Raw genomic sequence first — 19,407 nt, 5'->3', positions numbered from 1 at the left:
GAATCTTACTTCCCTTAAGACCTTGGTACTGTAACGAGACTGAGGCTCGGCCCTACTTGTGTTTAGTTGGTTTACTGTGTCCCCATAACTTAAATAAACCTCCTCAATTTGCATGTGATTCAGGTTCAGTATAATTATTTCTAATATCTACTGTACATATCTATATAAAATTATTGTAATTCCATATCTTCACGCTGCTTTCCTACCTTCATTACGTTACGTTACCTTCACTGAGTTAGTGTGCTTCCTTACCTTCATTGTGTTTCCTTGCCTTCCCTGGACTTCCTTAGCTTCAATTGATTTCCCTGCCTTCACTGTTATGCCTTAACATTATGCATCTCACCCCCCCACAAAGTATTGAGCTCTCCCGCCTTCATTCTTCTTAGAAAACATGAGGTAATATATCAGGAACTATATTAGAAATATAGATAAACTCTTACCTAATGAAGGATGAATATCAAATAGAAGGGAAAAAGAGCAAAGCTTTACCTCGTGACTGACACATTGGTAATTCTCAATCACATTATGAACAGCCGTAAATGAACCAACTTGTACAGGAGACACATGGTATCTCCCCCCCTCCCTCTCTCTCTCTCTCTCTCTCTCTCCAGAAACCGCCTCAATGTCATGCACTTACCTTATTAACCTCCGCCAAGGAGGTTATGTTTTTGCTGGCTAGTTTGTTTGTTAGCAACTGTACTGAAAAAGTTATGAAAGGATTTTGATGAAACTTTGTGGAAGGGTGGGCCATGGGCCAAGGAAGGAATGATTACAAGTCGCGATAGTGAAGCTGGTATTGTTTTCAGTTTGTCTGTCTATGTGTCTGTCTTTGTGAGTGTCTCTTAGCACGATAACTTAGCAGCCGCTCAAGATATCATCACAAAATTTTACAGGTGTGTAGTAGGGAGGAAAAAACAATCACGAGCTCGAAATTGGTGATAGTAGGTTAAGGCCTGTGTGTCTGTTAGCACGATAACTTTGCAACCGCTCAAGATATCATCACAAAATATTACAGGTGTGTAGTTGGGATGAAAATCTCCTATGAGTTCGAAATTGGTGAAATTAGGTCGAAGTCAAGGCCATATTCCGAGCCGCGCTAGTTATGTATTGGTTCGTGGCTGGTGTCATTCATCGCTTGGGGAGGCCCTCTAGTTAAATTTTGGGGCGGATCTGGATCCGGATCCGGAGTATTCTTCACAATATCTCGAAAAGATTTCAATGAATTTCAATGACATTTTGTGGATAGGTAGGCCATGGACCATGAAAGAATTGATAAATTTTGGGGACGGATCTGGATCCGGATCCAGATCCGGATCCTTTTTAATGGCAATGGGATTGACGGTGGTATGCGAAGTTTGAGTGCTTTCTGGTTTACTTCTCATTCTCCATTATCATCCCCCTTTCATTCTCTCTCTCTCTCTCTCTCTCTCTCTCTCTCTCCACCTTACTATACACACTCTCTTAGTCAATATCTCACTGTTAAGGTTTTTTTAAGAATTTAAAAATTGGATAAAGGTTATGTGTTTTGCTTGAAAATAGAGACAAAGAATTGACTTGTGAAAATCAAGCAATGATTACTTTATGCCGGCTTACTTTGCCGATTCTCTAAGGACGATAATTTATTTACTTTCTCAGCAGTATACAGCAGAGACTAATTACTCACAAATGCTATTTGTTAGTACTGCTAGCCTCACGAGAAAGTAACTCCACCCCTGACAATCAATAACTAATGCTATGAATGATAAACAGGTTCTTGCTGATGCATTAACTCCTGTTTGCACAACGGATTTTAAGCTTTATACAAAAGGACTGGCCTAAGTACCAGTTATGAATAATGCAAAGCATTTATGCAAACTAGGAGCTGCAACTAGAATAAGCTTAATGTGGAGAAATAAAACATGAGTTTACATTACATCAAGCTCAAAGAGAAAAGAACTGAAAATTTATTAATTACAATGAAATAAATTTATGTTACATGTTTCAAAATGAATTCAAAATAACAAAGAGAATACACTCATTCGCTCACTCACAAGCTAAACTAAACTCTTAAGCCTAGGAAAAACGAAAAGAAATACTGGTCAGAAAAGGGGACTAGGCCAGATGAACTGGGCGTCGTTACTTAGGAAGGACGCTGCCACACACGCTGAACCTCTATGCCGAATCACACTGAGTGGAGATTTCAGGAACTCGCTGGACAACGGTGGCGCTGCTCCACACTGGGCCCAAACGAACCTGCACTCACTGCGTCTTAATCCTGAATGAATTCAAACAAGTGAGGCAAGGCCTGGGGCAGCGCCTGGTAACTGCCAACAGACAAATTGTGAGCGATACATGCCCACAACAAATCACTCAGCGAAAGTGCCAATGTTGCGCGCAAGGACGATCACTCATGAAACAGCGAAAAAAGTTCTGAAAACCATTCCAATCAAGTAAATGCGTGGGCGGTTGAACTGAGTGATACTTATTGGGATTCCACTAGAATTCGCGGCTTCCCACCAAAGTTCAATGTCACGAGTTTGTTTAGATGCAGGATTGCGTTAATTCGTGACATTAAGCCCCATCAAAATCAAATTTTTTTTTTCCTTCAGAGAAAAAAAATATATTTCGATTTACATACATATAAATCCTAACTCAGTCACACAAGTTTCACACTGTGGTGTGTGTGCTATCCTGCTACAGGAGAAAGTCACAGTCGCCAGTGAGCGAAAAAAAAACCTCACATTTACGTTAATAGAAGAACTTCAGGAAAAAATCTGTGACGATGGTGAAAAATCCTGTACTCAGGTCAAACTGAGCGAAAAGTTCGCTACATTTACATTAACAACTAATTGTTATGTAGCGTGATGTATGTAATACACGGTGTAGGTGTGACAGTTGTGGTGTAACTGTGCCTACGTGTAAAATTATGTGATACAATAGTATATAATGATGACGAGGCAGAAGAGAAGAGGCAGCAGCATGCGACAGGGATGACCAGCTGATCTGCATGACAATGCTGCACCCACCAGCTGCACCTGTGAAAGGAATGAAGGTGGAGCATCAAAAGTGTCATTTCTCTCGCTCTCTCTGCCTAGCAATTAGTACTTATGTCATTATTAACCAGGAAACGTAGTCTTTGGATTTACAAATCTCTCAGAACCCTTTTAGTTTACTGGTTAACCTAGCATTATTAACCAGGAAACGTACCAGTTCTTCAAGTGCTCAAATTTCTCAGAATGGGCAGTTTACTGGGTAACCTAACATTATTAACCAGGAAACGTGCCAGCTCTTGAATTGCTCAAATTTCTCAAAGAACAAGCAGTTAACTGGTTAACTTAACTACACTTCTGATTAATTACAGGAAGCTGAGAATCCTTACGCAATCTCGGGCAGGTCACATTATAACACCCACCGTGGGTGTGAACACTCATGTGGATAATGTCATTCTCCGGGAATCCTATCGAGATGGCCCACAGCTTGAGATGTTCCACAAGGTAATTCATACACAGCCTTGGATTGTCCTTACGGGCGTCTCAAACTTCCCCTTAACCTATGGTATACATGTATATACAGGTCCTGGGCGTAACGTGTCCTGTGGGACCAACGGCCAAGACATCAGGTATTACTGGTACACTTTTAACTGGGAACCAAGCTGGTCCTTGGATTACTCATATCTCTGAGGACGCCTGTCTTACGGAACCCAGCATACAACAGTTGCCTATGTTAGTCAGCAGTTAGCAGGCGAGACATCAGGTCTGCGCCTACATTGTCACTTTCCTTGATGTATCTTACAACAAAGTTAAACTGCTGCAAATACAGTGTCCAGCGTGTTAATCTTGCATTAGCCATCTTAGTCGTGCTGAGACTAGTGAGTGGCATATGATCAGTTTCCAGAGTGAATGGTGCTCCATATAAATAACAGTAATATTTCTTAACACCATCACCCATGGCCAAGAGTTCCTTCTCAACAGTACTGTAATTCCTCTCGGCGGGTTTTAGCTTATGGCTGTGGTATGCCACTGGAAAGATTCCACCTTCTGATTCTTGCATTAATACGGCACCTACTCCATCTTGTGAAGCATCAGTGTGCAGTATGAAAGGTTTGTTGGATAGGCTCCTTACACAGCATATTCTTAAGGGCGGCAAAAGATCTCTCTTGCACTTCTCCCTATTCAATGGTGTTTGGAGCATGTTTTCGTAGCACCTCGTAGAACAGTTGGGCAATGAGAGCAAAGTTGGGGATAAAACTCCTATAATACCCCACTAGGACAAGGAATGCCCTAACCTGTTTCTTGGTCACAGGTCTCGGGGCTTTTCTAACTTTCCTAATCTTGTCACCCTGACACCTGCAGCGATTCTTGCCAACAATGTGTCTGAGGAACTCCACCTCATTGTGAGCAATTTTACACTTGCTAAGCTTCACAGTCATGTTGAAACTCTGGAGTCTACTGAAGACAATTTCCAAGAGTCTGAGGTGCTCCTCCAATGTGGCAGAATGAACGAGGACATCGTCAACAAACATCTCTACTCCTACGATACCATGGAGCACTTGTCTCATGGCACGATTGAATACTGCTGGGGAATTGGTAAATCCAATTGGGAGGACTTTATACTGATACAACCCCCTAGGAGTAGCAAAGGCAGTGAACTGACAGCTCTCGGGGTGAATGGGAATCTGAAAGAACCCCTTCGCCAAATCGAGCTTTGTGAAATATCATGACCCTGCCAGCTTGGAGAAGATGGCAATGTGGTCACCCATCCGCTCAGCATCCACTTTGGTGATTGCATTTAGCCTCCTATAGTCGCCACAAATCCTGACTCCACCATCCACCATCTTTCTTGGGGACTACTACCATTGGACTGCAGTAAAGAGATAATGACTTTTCAATAATACCTGCAGTCTCCATGTCAGGAAATTCGTTGTTTACTGCGTCCAGTAGTCGCATGGGAATCGGATATGGCTTAACCTTTACAGGAGTATCGCTGGTCAACTAAATTTTGTGACAATCAACCTTTGTGAGTCTAGGTTGGTCAGAGAAGACATCAGTATACTGATAGAGCAGTGACCTTATGGCATTCTGGTCACCTTAAGCTAAGTCAGTGTTAAGTAAAACATCTCCGACAGTCTCCTCCTCACGGGACTGAATGGTTAAGGGCTCGTCATCATGGTCATCAGCTGGGATCACCGCGGCTGTCCCAGTTTCTTCCAGTGGCTGGTCACTATCATCAGCTACTCGTAGGCCAGTCTCCTCAGTGTTTGACTCATGATAAGCCTTCAACATGTTAACGTGGAACCTTTTGCGAAGATTCCCCATCTGAATTATGTAGCTGAGGTCTGATATGCGCTCTACTACATCAAATGGACCCTTCCACTGTGCCAACAACTTGTTCTGGGCAGTGGGGAGTAACACCAAGCACTTATCGCCTGGACTAAACTTCCGAAGTTTTGCATTCTTATCATAATAGGCTTTCTGAACTTCGCGGGCCTTGATCAATTCTTCCTTATCTAACTTGCACATCGACTGGAGGCAGTCAGCTAGATCAAGGACGTAGGTGTAAGTGGTCTTGCCCTCAGGGTCGGGTTCTTCATCATCCCATATCTCGCAAAGGACTTGAAATGGTCCACAGACTGACCTTCCATACACCAGTTCGAAAGATGAGAACTTCAAGGAATGCTGTGGGGCTTCTCAATAAGCAAATAGAAGAGGAGCAATGAACCGTGGCCATTCCTTTGGCTGTTCGGTGGCCATGCGCTTTAACATCTTCTTGAGAGTCCCATTGAACCTCTCACACAACCCGTTACACATGAGGTGATAAGACTTAGTTAGCAGGCCTTGGATGGACAACAACCTGAATGCTTCGTTCATCACTGCAGAGGTGAACTGCGAGCCCCGGTCACTTAAGACCTCCTTGGGGATACCTATGCGACAGAACACTTCAATCAATGCCTCAGCAACAGTGACGGCCTCTATATTCTTAAGGGCCACGACTTCAGGCCACCGTGTGCTGATATCAACAATAGTGAGGATATACCTTGATCCATCACTTGCCCTAGGAGAGATTGGCCCAACAATGTCAACTGCTACTCTCTTGAACAGTTCAGAGATTACAGGCATTGGTTTCAGTGGCGCAGGACGGACACGTCCCCAGTCAGTGGTACGCTGACACACATGACAGGAACACACAAGCCTTTTTATTTCCTGTTCCATTCCTGGCCAGAGAAAGTCAGCATGGATGCGGTCAGAGGTTTTCTTTTGGCCCATGTGACCTCCCATCACTGAACAATGACCTAAGTCGAACACTGCCCGGCGATACTTTGCGGGAACGACGAACTGCAGTCAAACCTTGCCCTGGGGTGTTTGTGACTCACGGTATAGCCGTCCTCGCTTGCGAAGGAACCTGGCTTGACCTCCCCGTGAATACTGAATCACTTTACCCTCCAGCTTCTTACTCACTGAGGCAAGTGTCGGGTCAGACTGTTGTTCTTGGACAACATCTTGACTACGAATCAGATCTTGGGGCATTGCAATGGTCAACGGGGTGATACGATTCGGAGCCTTGGCCATGGCTCATGTTACTGCAACAGCCGAAGTCTGAGTAGCAACATCTACAGCGCAACTGTTTTTGAACCCAGGTATGTTGCCGATAATGAGGTCAAACAAGGGTTCTGGCATGACAACAGCAGCTGTCAAGCCAGTGTAGAAAGAAGATGCTACCTGGATACGTGCCTCAGGGAACAATCTCACTGATCCATCAAAAAGTCTAACTTGGATCTGCTTGCCTGTGTACTCGTTGGGCCGAACTAAACTTTGCTTGACAGAGCAACCTGAGGAACCATTATCTCTCAGGATATTTACAGAAACAAGTCCCACAAACCCTGGCTGAACAAGAAAGGCAGTGTTACTGGTGGAAGGGTCTGAGGAGGTAGCAGCCATTCATTGGTGAGACTGCAGAACAAACGATGCAGCAAATGTGGCGCCCTGAGAACTAGATGCCTGAGGGGTCGTGCTCGTTATCTGAGGAGCTGGAGCATTGACCACCTGTGGAGGAGGGTTCACTGTCGCTGGAGGACTAGTGAACTGCGGGGAAGTACCTGTACTGGTGGGGTTGGCATCACTGTGCGCTTGTTGGGGAATGAAGGCTGCATTTGCATCCTGCCTCCGATACACTAAAGTCAATTGTCCTGACTGAGGATTATATGGTTTGTCCTTGCCTTGCTGCTGCTTGAAATACCGGTACTGCTGCTGGTTAGGGTTCAGCTTGTCGTACCGCTTCCACTCAGGTTTCTGAGTGTTTTGCCCCTGGTCCTTCTTCTGCAGTTTTGGACCTTGGCCATTACTCTGAGAACGGCCTTGTTGCTGGGGTTCAGTCTGAGACAGTTTCCCAGATTTATCAAGTTTCCTGTCCCAGGTATGCTGCTTGCGAGTTTGATACCCGTATGCAGTGAAGAATGCATGAGCCTTCTCCACCATTTGGCTGGCATCCCTTACCTGGCAGATCTTAAGGTGAGCCATAAGTTCGGCAGGCCACGATTTTCTAGCTGCATGCGCAGCATAAGGTCAATTATCCCCTCACGTGTGGAAGGAGTTTCATCTTTCTTCATCCACTCATCTAAGCAAGCAGTGAGTCGATCAAGAAACTGAACGGCAGTCTCTTTTTCTTGTAAACGTGTCCTCATAAACTGACTCTTGGTGTCGTCAACTGTGAGACCGTACGCTTTGACGAGTGTGGCCTTCATCATCTCATATGTGAGATTGTCTCCGCGAATTCTGTGGAGAATATCGAGGGCAGAGCCCTCAAACAGGCTAATAAACTGAAGCCACTTAGCTGCATCATCCAGCTGGTACAGTTGAGCCATGTGTTCAAAACGAGCTGTGAATGGCTCGATTCGCTCCCCTTCCTTGTATGAAGGAAGCTTGATGTGTGGGGTCGCCATAATATGTGCAGGGAGAGCGCTCGTGGAGCTTGGGCCAGCTACATCAGATGTGTCTGAAACCAGGGAATCTTGCTTGAGCTTTAACTTCTCAAGTTCATGATTTTCACTTGCCTCACACTCGGCATGTTCATGTTCTGGCTCTCTCTCGCGTTCCTCGCGCTGTTCTTGCTCATATTAACGTTCTCTCTCTCATTGTTCTAACTCGAGTTGACGTTCTCTTTCACTTTGTTCTCGCTCATATTCGTGTTGTTCTTGCTCTTGTACTAACTCAAGTTCGTGCTGTTTTTGCTTGTATTAGCGTTGTTGTCGCTTGTGTTCACGTTCTCTTTTGCATTTCTCATGCTGAATTCGACGCTCTTCGTGAGCATCATTCTCACATTGCTGCTCGTAACTAAACCGAGAGAGGACATACTCTTTTACTTCTTTGGGGTCGCTAAGCCCCATATCTTTAGCCTCTTGTACATAGACGTCGGTAGACATGATGCTAACTCAGTCTGAGTAAACTAAAGACTAAGTACTGACTGCTATTTTGCAGAAAAATGGCAATAATCAAGAGTAAAAAATATAGGCACAGGTTAGTGGTGACCAGTTTTATCTAGTAAAACCGATAAAGAAAGAAAATAAAAAGCAACTGACTGTAAAAACTATGACGTAAAATTAATAGAAATGAATCAATAATCACCAGTAAGATAGTGCCTATGGACTTTAATGATAAATACCTAAGTATGAGTGAGTGAGTATTACCTCATGAATAACTTTAGAGCTAGGAGATAATATCCTGGCGAGGTCGCCAGATGTCACCGGGTTTTTAAGAATTTAAAAATTGGATAAAGGTTATGTGTTTTGCTTGAAAATAGAGACAAAGAACTGACTTGTGAAAATCAAGCAATGATTACTTTACGCTGGCTTACTTCGCTGATTCTCTAAGGACGAGAATTTATTTACTTTCTCAGCAGTACACAGCAGAGACTAATAACTCACAAATGCTGTTTGATAGTACTGCTAGCCTCACAAGAAAGTGACTCCACCCCTGACAATCAATAACTAATGCTATGAATGATAAACAGGTTCTTGCTGAGCATTAACTCCTGGTTGCACAATGGATTATAAGCTTTATACAAAAGGACTGGCCTAAGTACCAGTTATGAATAATGCAAAGCGTTTATGCAAACTAGGAGCTGCAACTAGAATAAGCTTAATGTGGAGAAGCAAAACACGAATTTACATTACATCCAGCTTAAATAGAAAAGAACTGAACATTTATTATTTACAATGAAATAAATTTACGTTACATGTTTCAAAATGAATTCAATATAACAAAGAGAATACACTCATTCACTCACTCACAAGCTAAACTAAACTCTTAAGCCTAGGAAAAACGGAAAGAAATACTGGTCAGAAAAGGGGGCTAGGCGGGATGAACTGGGCATCGTTACTTAGGAAGGATGCTGCCACACACGCTGAGCCTCTATGCCGAATCACACTGAGTGGAGATTTCAGGAACTCGCTGGACAATGGCGGCGCTGGTCCACACTGGGCCCAAACAAACCTGCACTCATGGCATCTTAATCCTGACTGAATTCAAACAAGCGAGGCAAGGGCTGGGGGAGCGCCCTGTAACTGCCAACGGAAAAATTGTGAGCAATACATGCCCACAACAACTCACTCAGCGAAAGCGCCAATGTTGCGCGCAGGGACGATCACTCATGAAACAGCGAAAAATGTTCTGAAAACCATCCCAATTGAGTAAATGCATGGGCGGTTGAACTGAGTGATACTTATTGAGATTCCACTAGAATTTGCAGTTTCCCACCAAAGTTCAATGTCACGAGTTTGTTTAGATGCAGGATCGCGTTAATTCGTGACACTCATTCTCCACTATTTCTCCGTCTTGATCTTTTTTTCCCTTTCATCAATCGACTCACTTTTCTTGCACACTTTTAGTCAGTCTTTTATTTTGCATGCTAGAGCGGAAAACAGGGAACGTTAAAAGAAGTGGACAGTACTGAGTTTAATTTCCGGATTAAAAGCAAAGTAGGGGAAGTTGACTGTTTTAAAATAAGGACAAGGGTGAGTTCCCTGTTTAAAATAAGGACAAGTTTGAGTTCATTTCAAAACAAGGACAAGGTTGAGTTCACTTCAAAATAAGGACGAGGTTGCGTTCACTGTTTAAAGTAAGGACAAGGCTGAGTTCACTGTTTAAAATAAGGACAAGGCTGAATTTGCTATTAAAATGAGGGCAAGGCTGACCACTTCAACATAAGGGCAAGGTTAAATTCATTGTTTAAAATAAGGACAAGATTGAGTTCGCTGTTTAAAATAAGGACAAGGTTTAGTTCACATCAAAATAAGGACAAGGTTAAGTTCATTTTTTAAATACGAACAAGACTGAGTTCACTGCTCAAAATAAGGACAAGGTTGAGTTAGTTGTTCAGAATAAGGACAAGGCTGAGTTCGCTGCTCTGAACGAACACAAGTTTGCGAGAGTTCATGGTTCAGAGTAAGGACAAGGTTCAAAGAGTTCACTGTTCAGAATAAAAGACCAACACGGCATTGGTTATCACTTATTATTAACTTGGCACTGCACCAACGGGACAGTGGTGGAAAGATGCAGTCGATCGAAAAGTATCTCGCAGGAAGGGTACAGTGATATCCTTAATGATAGAGAGAGCTGGTATTGTTCCTAAGTGATTATCTGTTATCTAAATGTGCTTATGATAGCAATACTGACCTTTCACGTTAACTTGGGAAGGTTTTCGTCCTTTAGCAATGTGTTCCATGTAATTTAATGGCAGAAAGGGAGAATGGTTTAGTTCTTCCTTGTCTCCATCGCACATCTTTGCAGTCAGCGATTCTAGTGTAAATTTAATGCTACAGTTCAGCGTTCCAGATGGAAGGATGGCAGGTTCAGGTCAGGTTAGAGTAAAATAAGTATAGGAAATGTCAAACACGCAATTATACACGGCATTCTCATGAAACCAAAATTATTAACGTGATCGAGAATTTGCAATGACCATCGCATCTTGAGTCAGGCTGTTTCGTGCGGTGTTCTCTGATACTATTTTCTGATCATCTGTGACACCGACAACAGAGAAACGGCAGATGGGAAAGTACACAAAAGACTAAAAACTGAGACAATAATATGTACTCTTTTCATTTCAGTTTGGGCTAGAACTGATCTCTTCACCTTCAATGCTGAAATATAACAAAAAATTAGCACTACAATAAAGTGCAAGCCACGAAGAAGTCTAAAAAAGAAGTAGAGCCGCAATATTGTCCGTTTCCGCCAGGGACTTAGGTGCAGTGATTAAAATCCGAGCCAAGTTGTGGTGAAAAAAGTATGGACGATTCCCTCAAGGCATAACCATTTAGATCCTACGAGGTATTTTGTCATCTTATTCCTGCTACCGCCAAACGACTTTTATATTCACTTATGGACAGACATCTAGTAGTTAAGGGGTTAAAGACAGCTATAGCTAAACCCTCCAGTTCGAAACGTCTCTCGAAAGTTGAGGGGAATCGTCTGGGGAACCATAAGATTGACGTCCCCAGGCTGAAAGGGTTAGCACTTTCAATGCGACGACGCATTTTTTTTTTTGCTGCTTTCAGACGATTTTCTTCAACTTAGGATGGACATCTATTAGTGAATGGATTACTGAAGGCTACATCCAAGCCCTCCACTTCGAAAGTTTCCACTAATCTTAACAAAATCGTCTCAAGATACCAAAAAAAAAAACAGAAAAGGTGTCATCGGACTGAACGGGATAAACTCATGCAAGATACTTACAGATAGAGAGTGCAGCGAAATGCAGCAGTGACCATCTTCCCGTACCCAGCTGGTCCAGTAAATCGTCAAACACCACCTCACCACCACCGCTACTTGAACTGCCCTCACACATCTCTGAAAACAGTCAGTGGTTTTGTATGCTTATGGTACTGATAAACCTTTGGGGCACCCATCATCCACTCTCTGGAAATAGTACTGCATTTAGATAACTCCACACTGAGTGACAAACCAAATGGTTTTATGTAACCCAGGAAAATATCTACTATGTTTGATGGTAACCATTTAACCAAAGTGGAGCTGCGTTCTCTGTATTTACTGGACACATCTAAAGACATGACTGAACTACACACAAATATTTATTTTATCTACTTGTAAGGCATTAATTAGAAGGGATTTGGGGAAGAGGAGGGATGACGAGGAGCCGTTAGTGTTTAATAACCCTGTCCACGACACACGCACATGCACATGGGCACACAAGCGAACATGCGCTCACACACACACACACACGCGAACATGCGCTCACACACACACACACACACACACACACACACACACACACACACATATAGAGGTGGCCGGCTCTGAGGGTCGGACGTTCACACCACATCCTTTGCCGTGACCTACCTACTCAGCAACACGACCATCACCTATAGGTTACACTGAATGTCCATGGCTCTTGCTAGACATGCAGGGAGAATGAGCTCCTGGGTAACTGACACCATCCATCTTCATAGTGTGTTACAATTATCGCCCTCCCCCTTCCTTGCTAACCGACACCTGCACAACCCTGCCACATCTCCACTTCTTAACACGAAGTGAGTGATTCCACCCAAGATACCTAAGGAGAAAACATCTGAACCAAGAGGACGAACAATGATACCATATTTCACCTGTGCTTAATTGAAAGGCCTCGTGTACTATTTGGCTACAGATCCAGGCTTTGGTGCTCTGTCCGTGGCAAAGCGGCAACATTGGAGGCACACAGATGTGTGGTGAACAATAATTGTCCTAATTTCTGCCAAGCAGAGTGTCTTGAGGCAAAAAGAGAATGTAAACGCGAGTTTACTGAGCAACTAAGAGAACAAGTTGGAATTATTTGAACTTATAACCTTCTCCACAGAGAGATAGAGAAAGAAAGAGCAAGGGACACACAAGAACTCAAAACTGCTGAAAACGACAGTGATTTCAACTTGCCTATGCAACATCTGGTGACAGTTATTCAGTCAACAAAGCAAGAGTTGGCCTCGACGTAGGTACACCTGACTCGCTATAAAACTGTATTTGAAGGTTTATCAGAGAAACAGTGCCCTTGTAAAAGCCTTCTTCATTATCGATACTCTTGTGACAACCCGGTCAAGCTTGAAGAGGTAAAGCAGTGGTCTGTTCCTTTCTCTGCTACGCCCATCAAGATTGTTCAAGACTGGAAGAAGTATATTCAAGAAAATGACGAAACGCAAATGTGATGGTACTCGAAGCAAACTAGAAGACCAGTGAGTACCGCGAGAGAGCAACGTACAACCAGGAATTCTCAGGAACAGCCTGGAACACCATAGCATCACCAAGCTACTGACACCAAATGCAACCCAGGTCTGCAGCCAACAGTACATTCAGTGAGCCCTACCAGCACCAATCCACCCTACAGCAGACAATGACACGGCAGCATACAGAAGCAAGTCAGCAGTTGGAACCAAGTCAGCAACCTCCTTCACATCAAAAGCTGGCAGCGCATGGTCAGGAAAATTCCACACAACACAGATCCCATTGTCAGTCGTCACGATCTTGGAGGCACAGTAGGCAGTGTAGACATCAGTAGCAATACTACAGTGAGATAGGGCATCATCATCATGAGCAACTGATGCGTGACCGTGGTGCATATACTTATGCTGAACATGAGGTAGAAATGAGAAATCAGAATTATCCAGAATCTGAGGGTGCAGCCTGTGTCGTCGAGTCGATCACATCCAGGAGCAGTGTCCTAGACAGCAGGTCTGCAGCTACTGCAACCGACTCTACCATGCCGCTCAGAACTGTCGTGATAGGATCGCTGATCAGTGGCAGGAAGACCTGTTCACAGCTGTCAGACAATACACTAGAGACTCTAGCATCTGTGACAGCAGAACACGAGCAGCAAAGCAGCACTGGACACTAAATGGTACCGAAAATTTAACTGAGCTATCACGTGACCCCATCATTTGGCACTGCAATCCCAAACCAGTTCCCCCAACACCACAACACCGGGCAACAGGTGGGATACACGGCAGGCCACATGCAGAACCAAGGAGATCAAAATTATTCCGGTCAGTGTTCATGGTTTCCATGCGAATGTGGGAGAACTAACGCATCGGTTTGCAACGAGAAACTTGACATACGTCATTTTCCTGAAAGTAACATTCTTAGACAAAACTGTACCTGATAACTATGCAAGGATTCCTGATTATATGAAGTGAGTTAAGGACAGAAACGACAAGGTGGAGGAATTACACTTTGTTAGTTACAAAGTAGGGCTACAAATGAAGATCACTGATTGCCCAGTTACTACCAGACGGGAATTGCTCTTGTTCAAGATGCTTGATGCTGGGGAACAAGGAACTCTTTGTTGGCTGATACCATCCTTCGTAACAAGGAACAGAGCTGTTGGACTTCCTTACCGACAGTGTGGTCTAGCTGATGAATGACATTCACAGTCTCCAAGCACGTGTGTTCAGAGACCTCAACCAACACAGAATTCAGGATAAGTATAAGTTTTTGGTCTTGTGTGGTCTCTATAATTATGTTAACTTCCTGCCACATAGGTCTGGCCAGTCTTCTAGATCAGCTTGGGATCGTCGGCACGTCTGATCATGAAGCAGTGGTGTCCAGAATCAAACTCATTCTGCCTATATGGAAGAAACCATCAAACGTATGTTGCGGAAGTGGGAGACAGCGGACTGGGAATGCTTTAGATACATCTGGCCGCAGTTGGACTGGAGACTATAGTAGGACTCGCCTAAATATGCGGCTGTGGCGTGTCCCGCACCTGTGTACAATGGTGCCGCGTTTCCCCAACTTGCGATGTGGAACGGAAGCTATTTATGTACAGTCGACCGCAGAAGTTCGTCCCTCTCAGCGTGCGTGATACGAGCCTGTTGATCTGGGAACACTGTCTGACATAGAGTTGTCAGGTATGGTTTAAATGGCTAACATTAAAGAAATGTGTTCGGAGATAAGTTAAGAACACATTCCCTAATGGTAACATTGAACTGCAGCAGGTGGGATAATAACGTTATTGTGAAATGTATGACACTGGTGAATGAAGATTCTTTGTTAAGGACACAGACGCACAGGATTATTTGGACTGACTGATGTTACCAGCAAGTAGTATATGAAATATTATAGAACGTTTGCAGTCCTAAAGGTAAGGTTGCAAGAAAACATTGATTACGTCAGTTACACACTAAACAAAGTTTCGCGAGTATACGGTTTTGTTTCACAAGTTAAATCACTTCCCTTCCTGACCTCTCTCCCCACCCGTTTCTCCTCTTCCCAGTCACGCTCTGCCATCATCCACATCTTGTCGCTAATGCTGAAAATCGAATGCCTGTAGGTAGAGTGTGGAAATATAAAAGTGTTAAATGAGCTTCTTCAACCTCATCGCTATGAAGTGCTATCCATGACTTGAATATAAATGTTAATAATATGAATAAATCGTCACTGTGGTGGTTAGGAGACATTACTCGTCATCATTTATATAACACATATAATCATCGTTAATACAGTGCTCCAACTACAATACACTCCCTCTCCACCCCCTCGCAGTCCCTTCTCCACCCCCTCGCAGTCTCCTCTCTTCCATCCACTGTCTCCATCACTCCTCCCACCTCCCTTCCCCCCCTCTACCAGTACCCCTTGTTTCTCTCCTCAACAACCACAACACCTCCACACGGTGTTGCTTAATATACCCTGTTTCGTTTTGCCTCTCTAACTAGATCGGTTATTCATAGTTTGAATACAGTTATCATATACAGGCATTCAAGTCGTAATTGTAGTGACTTTATAAACACAATACTCGTCCCCGTTATATAGCCAACTGTATTACACACAAGTAACCAGATTACTTATATTACAAAATGTCCATCGTAACTCTTAGTGTTCAATACCAAGGACTAAATAATTAAAGTATGTGTAAGCAAGAGATTAATGGCTACGGAGGAGGGGTAATAAAATGATGGCAAAATTGAAGCATTGAATACTGTTCTTTGAAGAGTTAATGCCTCTTGACCGCCACTGTCAATCTAATAATAATACACACTGTTACAGAATACAATCCAAAAACATAACCCAAACGTCGTTATATTGTTCGGTTCCTGAAACAAAAATGAAGAAGGGAGAGAAAACAGAGATTTGAAATAACTAGTAAATGAAGTCCGGCAGGGTCAGTACAATAAAACCGTGGGAAGGGGTTCGGAGTGTTGCAGCTAGAGACAAGGGGTACTGGTAGAGGGGGGGAAGGGAGGTGGGAGGAGTGATGGAGACAGTGGATGGAGGAGAGGAGACTGCGAGGGGGTGGAGAAGGGACTGCGCGGGGGTGGAGAGGGAGTGTACTGTAGTTGGAGCACTGTATTAACGGTGATTATATGTGTTATATAAATGATGACGAGTAATGTCTCCTAACCACCACAGTGACGATTTATTCATATTATTAACATTTATATTCAAGTCATGGATAGCACTTCATAGCGATGAGGTTGAAGAAGCTCATTTAACACTTTTATATTTCCACACACTACCTACAGGCATTCGATTTTCAGCATTAGCGACAAGATGTGGATGATGGCAGAGCGTGATTGGGAAGAGGAGAAACGGGTGGAGAGAGAGGTCAGGAAGGGAAGTGATTTAACTTGTAAAATACTCGCGAAACATGCCTGCCAGTTTCTGTGTTTGTTTAGTGTGTAACTGACGTAATCAATGTTTTCTTGCAACCTCACCTTTAGGACTGCAAACGTTCTATAATATTTCATATACTACTTGCTGGTAACATCAGTCAGTCCAAATAATCCTGTGCGTCTGTGTCCTTAACAAAGAATCTTCATTCACCAGTGTCATACATTTCACAATAACGTTATTATCCCACCTGCTGCAGTTCAATGTTACCATTAGGAATGTGTTCTTAACTTATCTCCGAACACATTTCTTTAATGTTAGCCATTTAAACCATACCTGACAACTCTATGTCAGACAGTGTTCCCAGATCAACAGGCTCGTATCACGCACGCTGAGAGGGACAAACTTCTGCTGTCGACTGTACAATGCATCACAAATACGATAAATTCAGATGAATAAAACTTACACTTGTGTATTTAGATGGATGAATCAACAGTAATCTTATTATGCTTAAAATATTTATACAGTAACACAGAAACATGGCATACATATTGTACAGTGTTGCTAAGAGAAATTGTAGTCACTTTTAATGTTTTTTAGCGTAGTTTTAGGGTGGGTAATAATATCACAGTTATAGATATAAGATAATGAGCCTGAAAAAAGAAAGAAATATGCCAATATCCAAAGTAAAAGAAATAATTCATACAATTCTTGTGAGTGGCAACATTGACACACCCAGTCTGGCCTAAGGTAAAGTAAGTACCTCCATAGAACCAAGCATAGCTTGTACAGGTGTTGCTAGGGAAAAATGCTCATATTTACTGGCTTTTACCGTAATTATAAGAGGGAGGAATAATCACATTTATAATCAAGCTAATATGTAGGACAAAATAGTAGGCATATGCCAATACCGAAGTAAAAAAAAAAAAAAAAACATTCACTCGCGAGCGGCAACACTTCCACACCCAGTCGGTGGCCTTGACAGCATAGCTTCCTGGTGGTGACCTCGTGTCACTTCCTTTATGTCCTTTGCACAGACAGCATGGCAGCTCAATCAGCCCATTCCTCGCATCTACACAGCCAGGCTAAAGAAATTGTCTTCAATGTAAGGCAGTATTTTCAGGAGGAGAAGGAGAAGGGAGTAGTTCTTCATGGCCTATCAAAGGTCGTCTCTCGTACAGCTGCAGCAACGAAGATTAGCGAGAGATCAGTTGAAAAAATCTCTAAAGATGCAAGAGAGAATGAGGAGATTCAATGTCTCAAGTTTAAGTCGCCCAAGAAAAGGAAACGTGTAGTACCAATGACTGATTTCTTTGATAACTTTAATGAAGGCGTGCTACGAAGAACAGTTCTGAGTTTTTATGTGAGGAAGGAAATTCCCACACTTGAAAAAATTTATGCAGAAATTAAGACCAATCTTTCGTATCCTGGCAGTTGTGAGACATTAAGAAAAGTTCTTAAGAAAATCGGTTTTCGTTATGCAAATGTTGATGGAGGGAGATTCCTAATGGAAAGAGATGATATAACGTATGCACGGTGCATTTTCTTGAAAGAAATGAAGGAGCTTAGAAGTTCAAGCAAAACCATTGTCTACATAGACGAGACATGGATCAATCAAAATTACTCTGTGTCCAAATGCTGGGTAGACAGAAATGCAAACAAGGCGTGGGAGTGAGGGTGCCCACAGGGAAGGGTTCCCGCTTGATTTTCCTGCACGCAGGAACCAAAGATGGATATGTTCCTGGAGCAACCCTTGTTTTCCAAGCAAAGAATGTAGGAGACTATCGTGAACAGATGAATGCCGACACCTTTGAAAAGTGGTTTAAGAATCAACTGTTACCCAACATTCAATCATCTTCTGTTATAGTGATGGATAATGCATCCTATCACTCCAGAAAAATAGATAAACCACCAGCTACTGCAACCAAGAAAGCGGAGATCCGAGAATGGCTGGAGAAGAAGGGTGTTACAGTGACAGACGGTCTCCTCAAAACGCAACTCCTGCACCTTGTGACTCGCCACATCGCAGCTGCAGATACAAACTACGTCATCGATAAGACGGCCTCAGAACATGGACATAGGGTTATACCCCTACCCACTTACCACTGCCAATATAACCCAATCAAGCTAATTTGGGCACAGGTTAAAGGCTACGTGTCAAAGAGAAATACGTTCAGAATTGCAGATCTGAAGCCACTCGTCCATGAGTCACTCAACAACGTCACGGCAGACAACTGGAAGAATGCTGTGAGGCACACAGAAAAACTGCAAGAGGATCATGAAAAGAGAGATGTGATGATTGACCATTACATCGATTCTTTCACTATCACGCTCACATCTTCTGACGAGGATACATCATAACTCTTCTATCCTCTTTTTCGCACTTTTCTTCCTCATGTTTCTCTTCCTTCTTTTTCTTCTGTTTTTCTGCCTTCTGTGAGAGATAGAGGAATAGGCCTATTGGGGACACCTCTTAAAAAAAAGCGCGCCGAGACAAATACCTCAAGGGTGATGTGGAAATGAAGTAAAATTTACAGTATATACAATATTATGTAAAAGAAAATCTCCAGAATGTCTCTTGCAATAAGAGAGAGAGAGAGAGAGAGAGAGAGAGAGAGAGAGAGAGAGAGAGAAGAAAGCAGGAGAGGGGCAAGGTTGAATGTATTGTCGGCATGACGGGAGGTGGTGGTGGTGGATGCATTGTCAGGCTGAGAGAGAGATGGAGGAAGGGGAAAGAGAATGAATGAATGAATGAAAATCAATCATGGTACTGCAATAACGGGTTATCTGTCGTCGTATACAAAAATGATGAATATCACTAAATATAACAAAACCAAATTAACAA

At 43.1% G+C, this 19,407-nt stretch overlaps 1 protein-coding gene across 1 annotated transcript; it reads left to right on the top strand.

Annotated features, from left to right (window-relative positions):
* The first annotated feature begins 18,197 nt into the window (after window positions 1–18,197).
* Window positions 18,198–18,923, top strand: LOC145418130 (uncharacterized). Its single transcript, XM_080286655.1, has one exon. It carries the CDS (start codon window positions 18,198–18,200, stop codon window positions 18,921–18,923), a length of 726 nt encoding a protein of 241 aa, XP_080142781.1.
* The last annotated feature ends 484 nt before the right edge of the window (window positions 18,924–19,407 follow it).

The sequence above is a fragment of the Coenobita brevimanus genome, chromosome 112 (assembly GCF_032717465.1).
Source record: "Coenobita brevimanus isolate Jiangsu-jjx chromosome 112, ASM3271746v2, whole genome shotgun sequence".
Taxonomy (NCBI): Eukaryota; Metazoa; Arthropoda; class Malacostraca; order Decapoda; family Coenobitidae; genus Coenobita; species Coenobita brevimanus.
The sequence above is the reverse complement of the archived record's forward strand: the minus strand, read 5'-3'. Positions and strand labels throughout refer to the sequence as shown.

Bases quoted from the DNA above. Each gene is read 5' to 3' on its own strand.
- LOC145418130 (XM_080286655.1), top strand. From the start codon at position 18,198: ATGCTGGGTAGACAGAAATGCAAACAAGGCGTGGGAGTGAGGGTGCCC.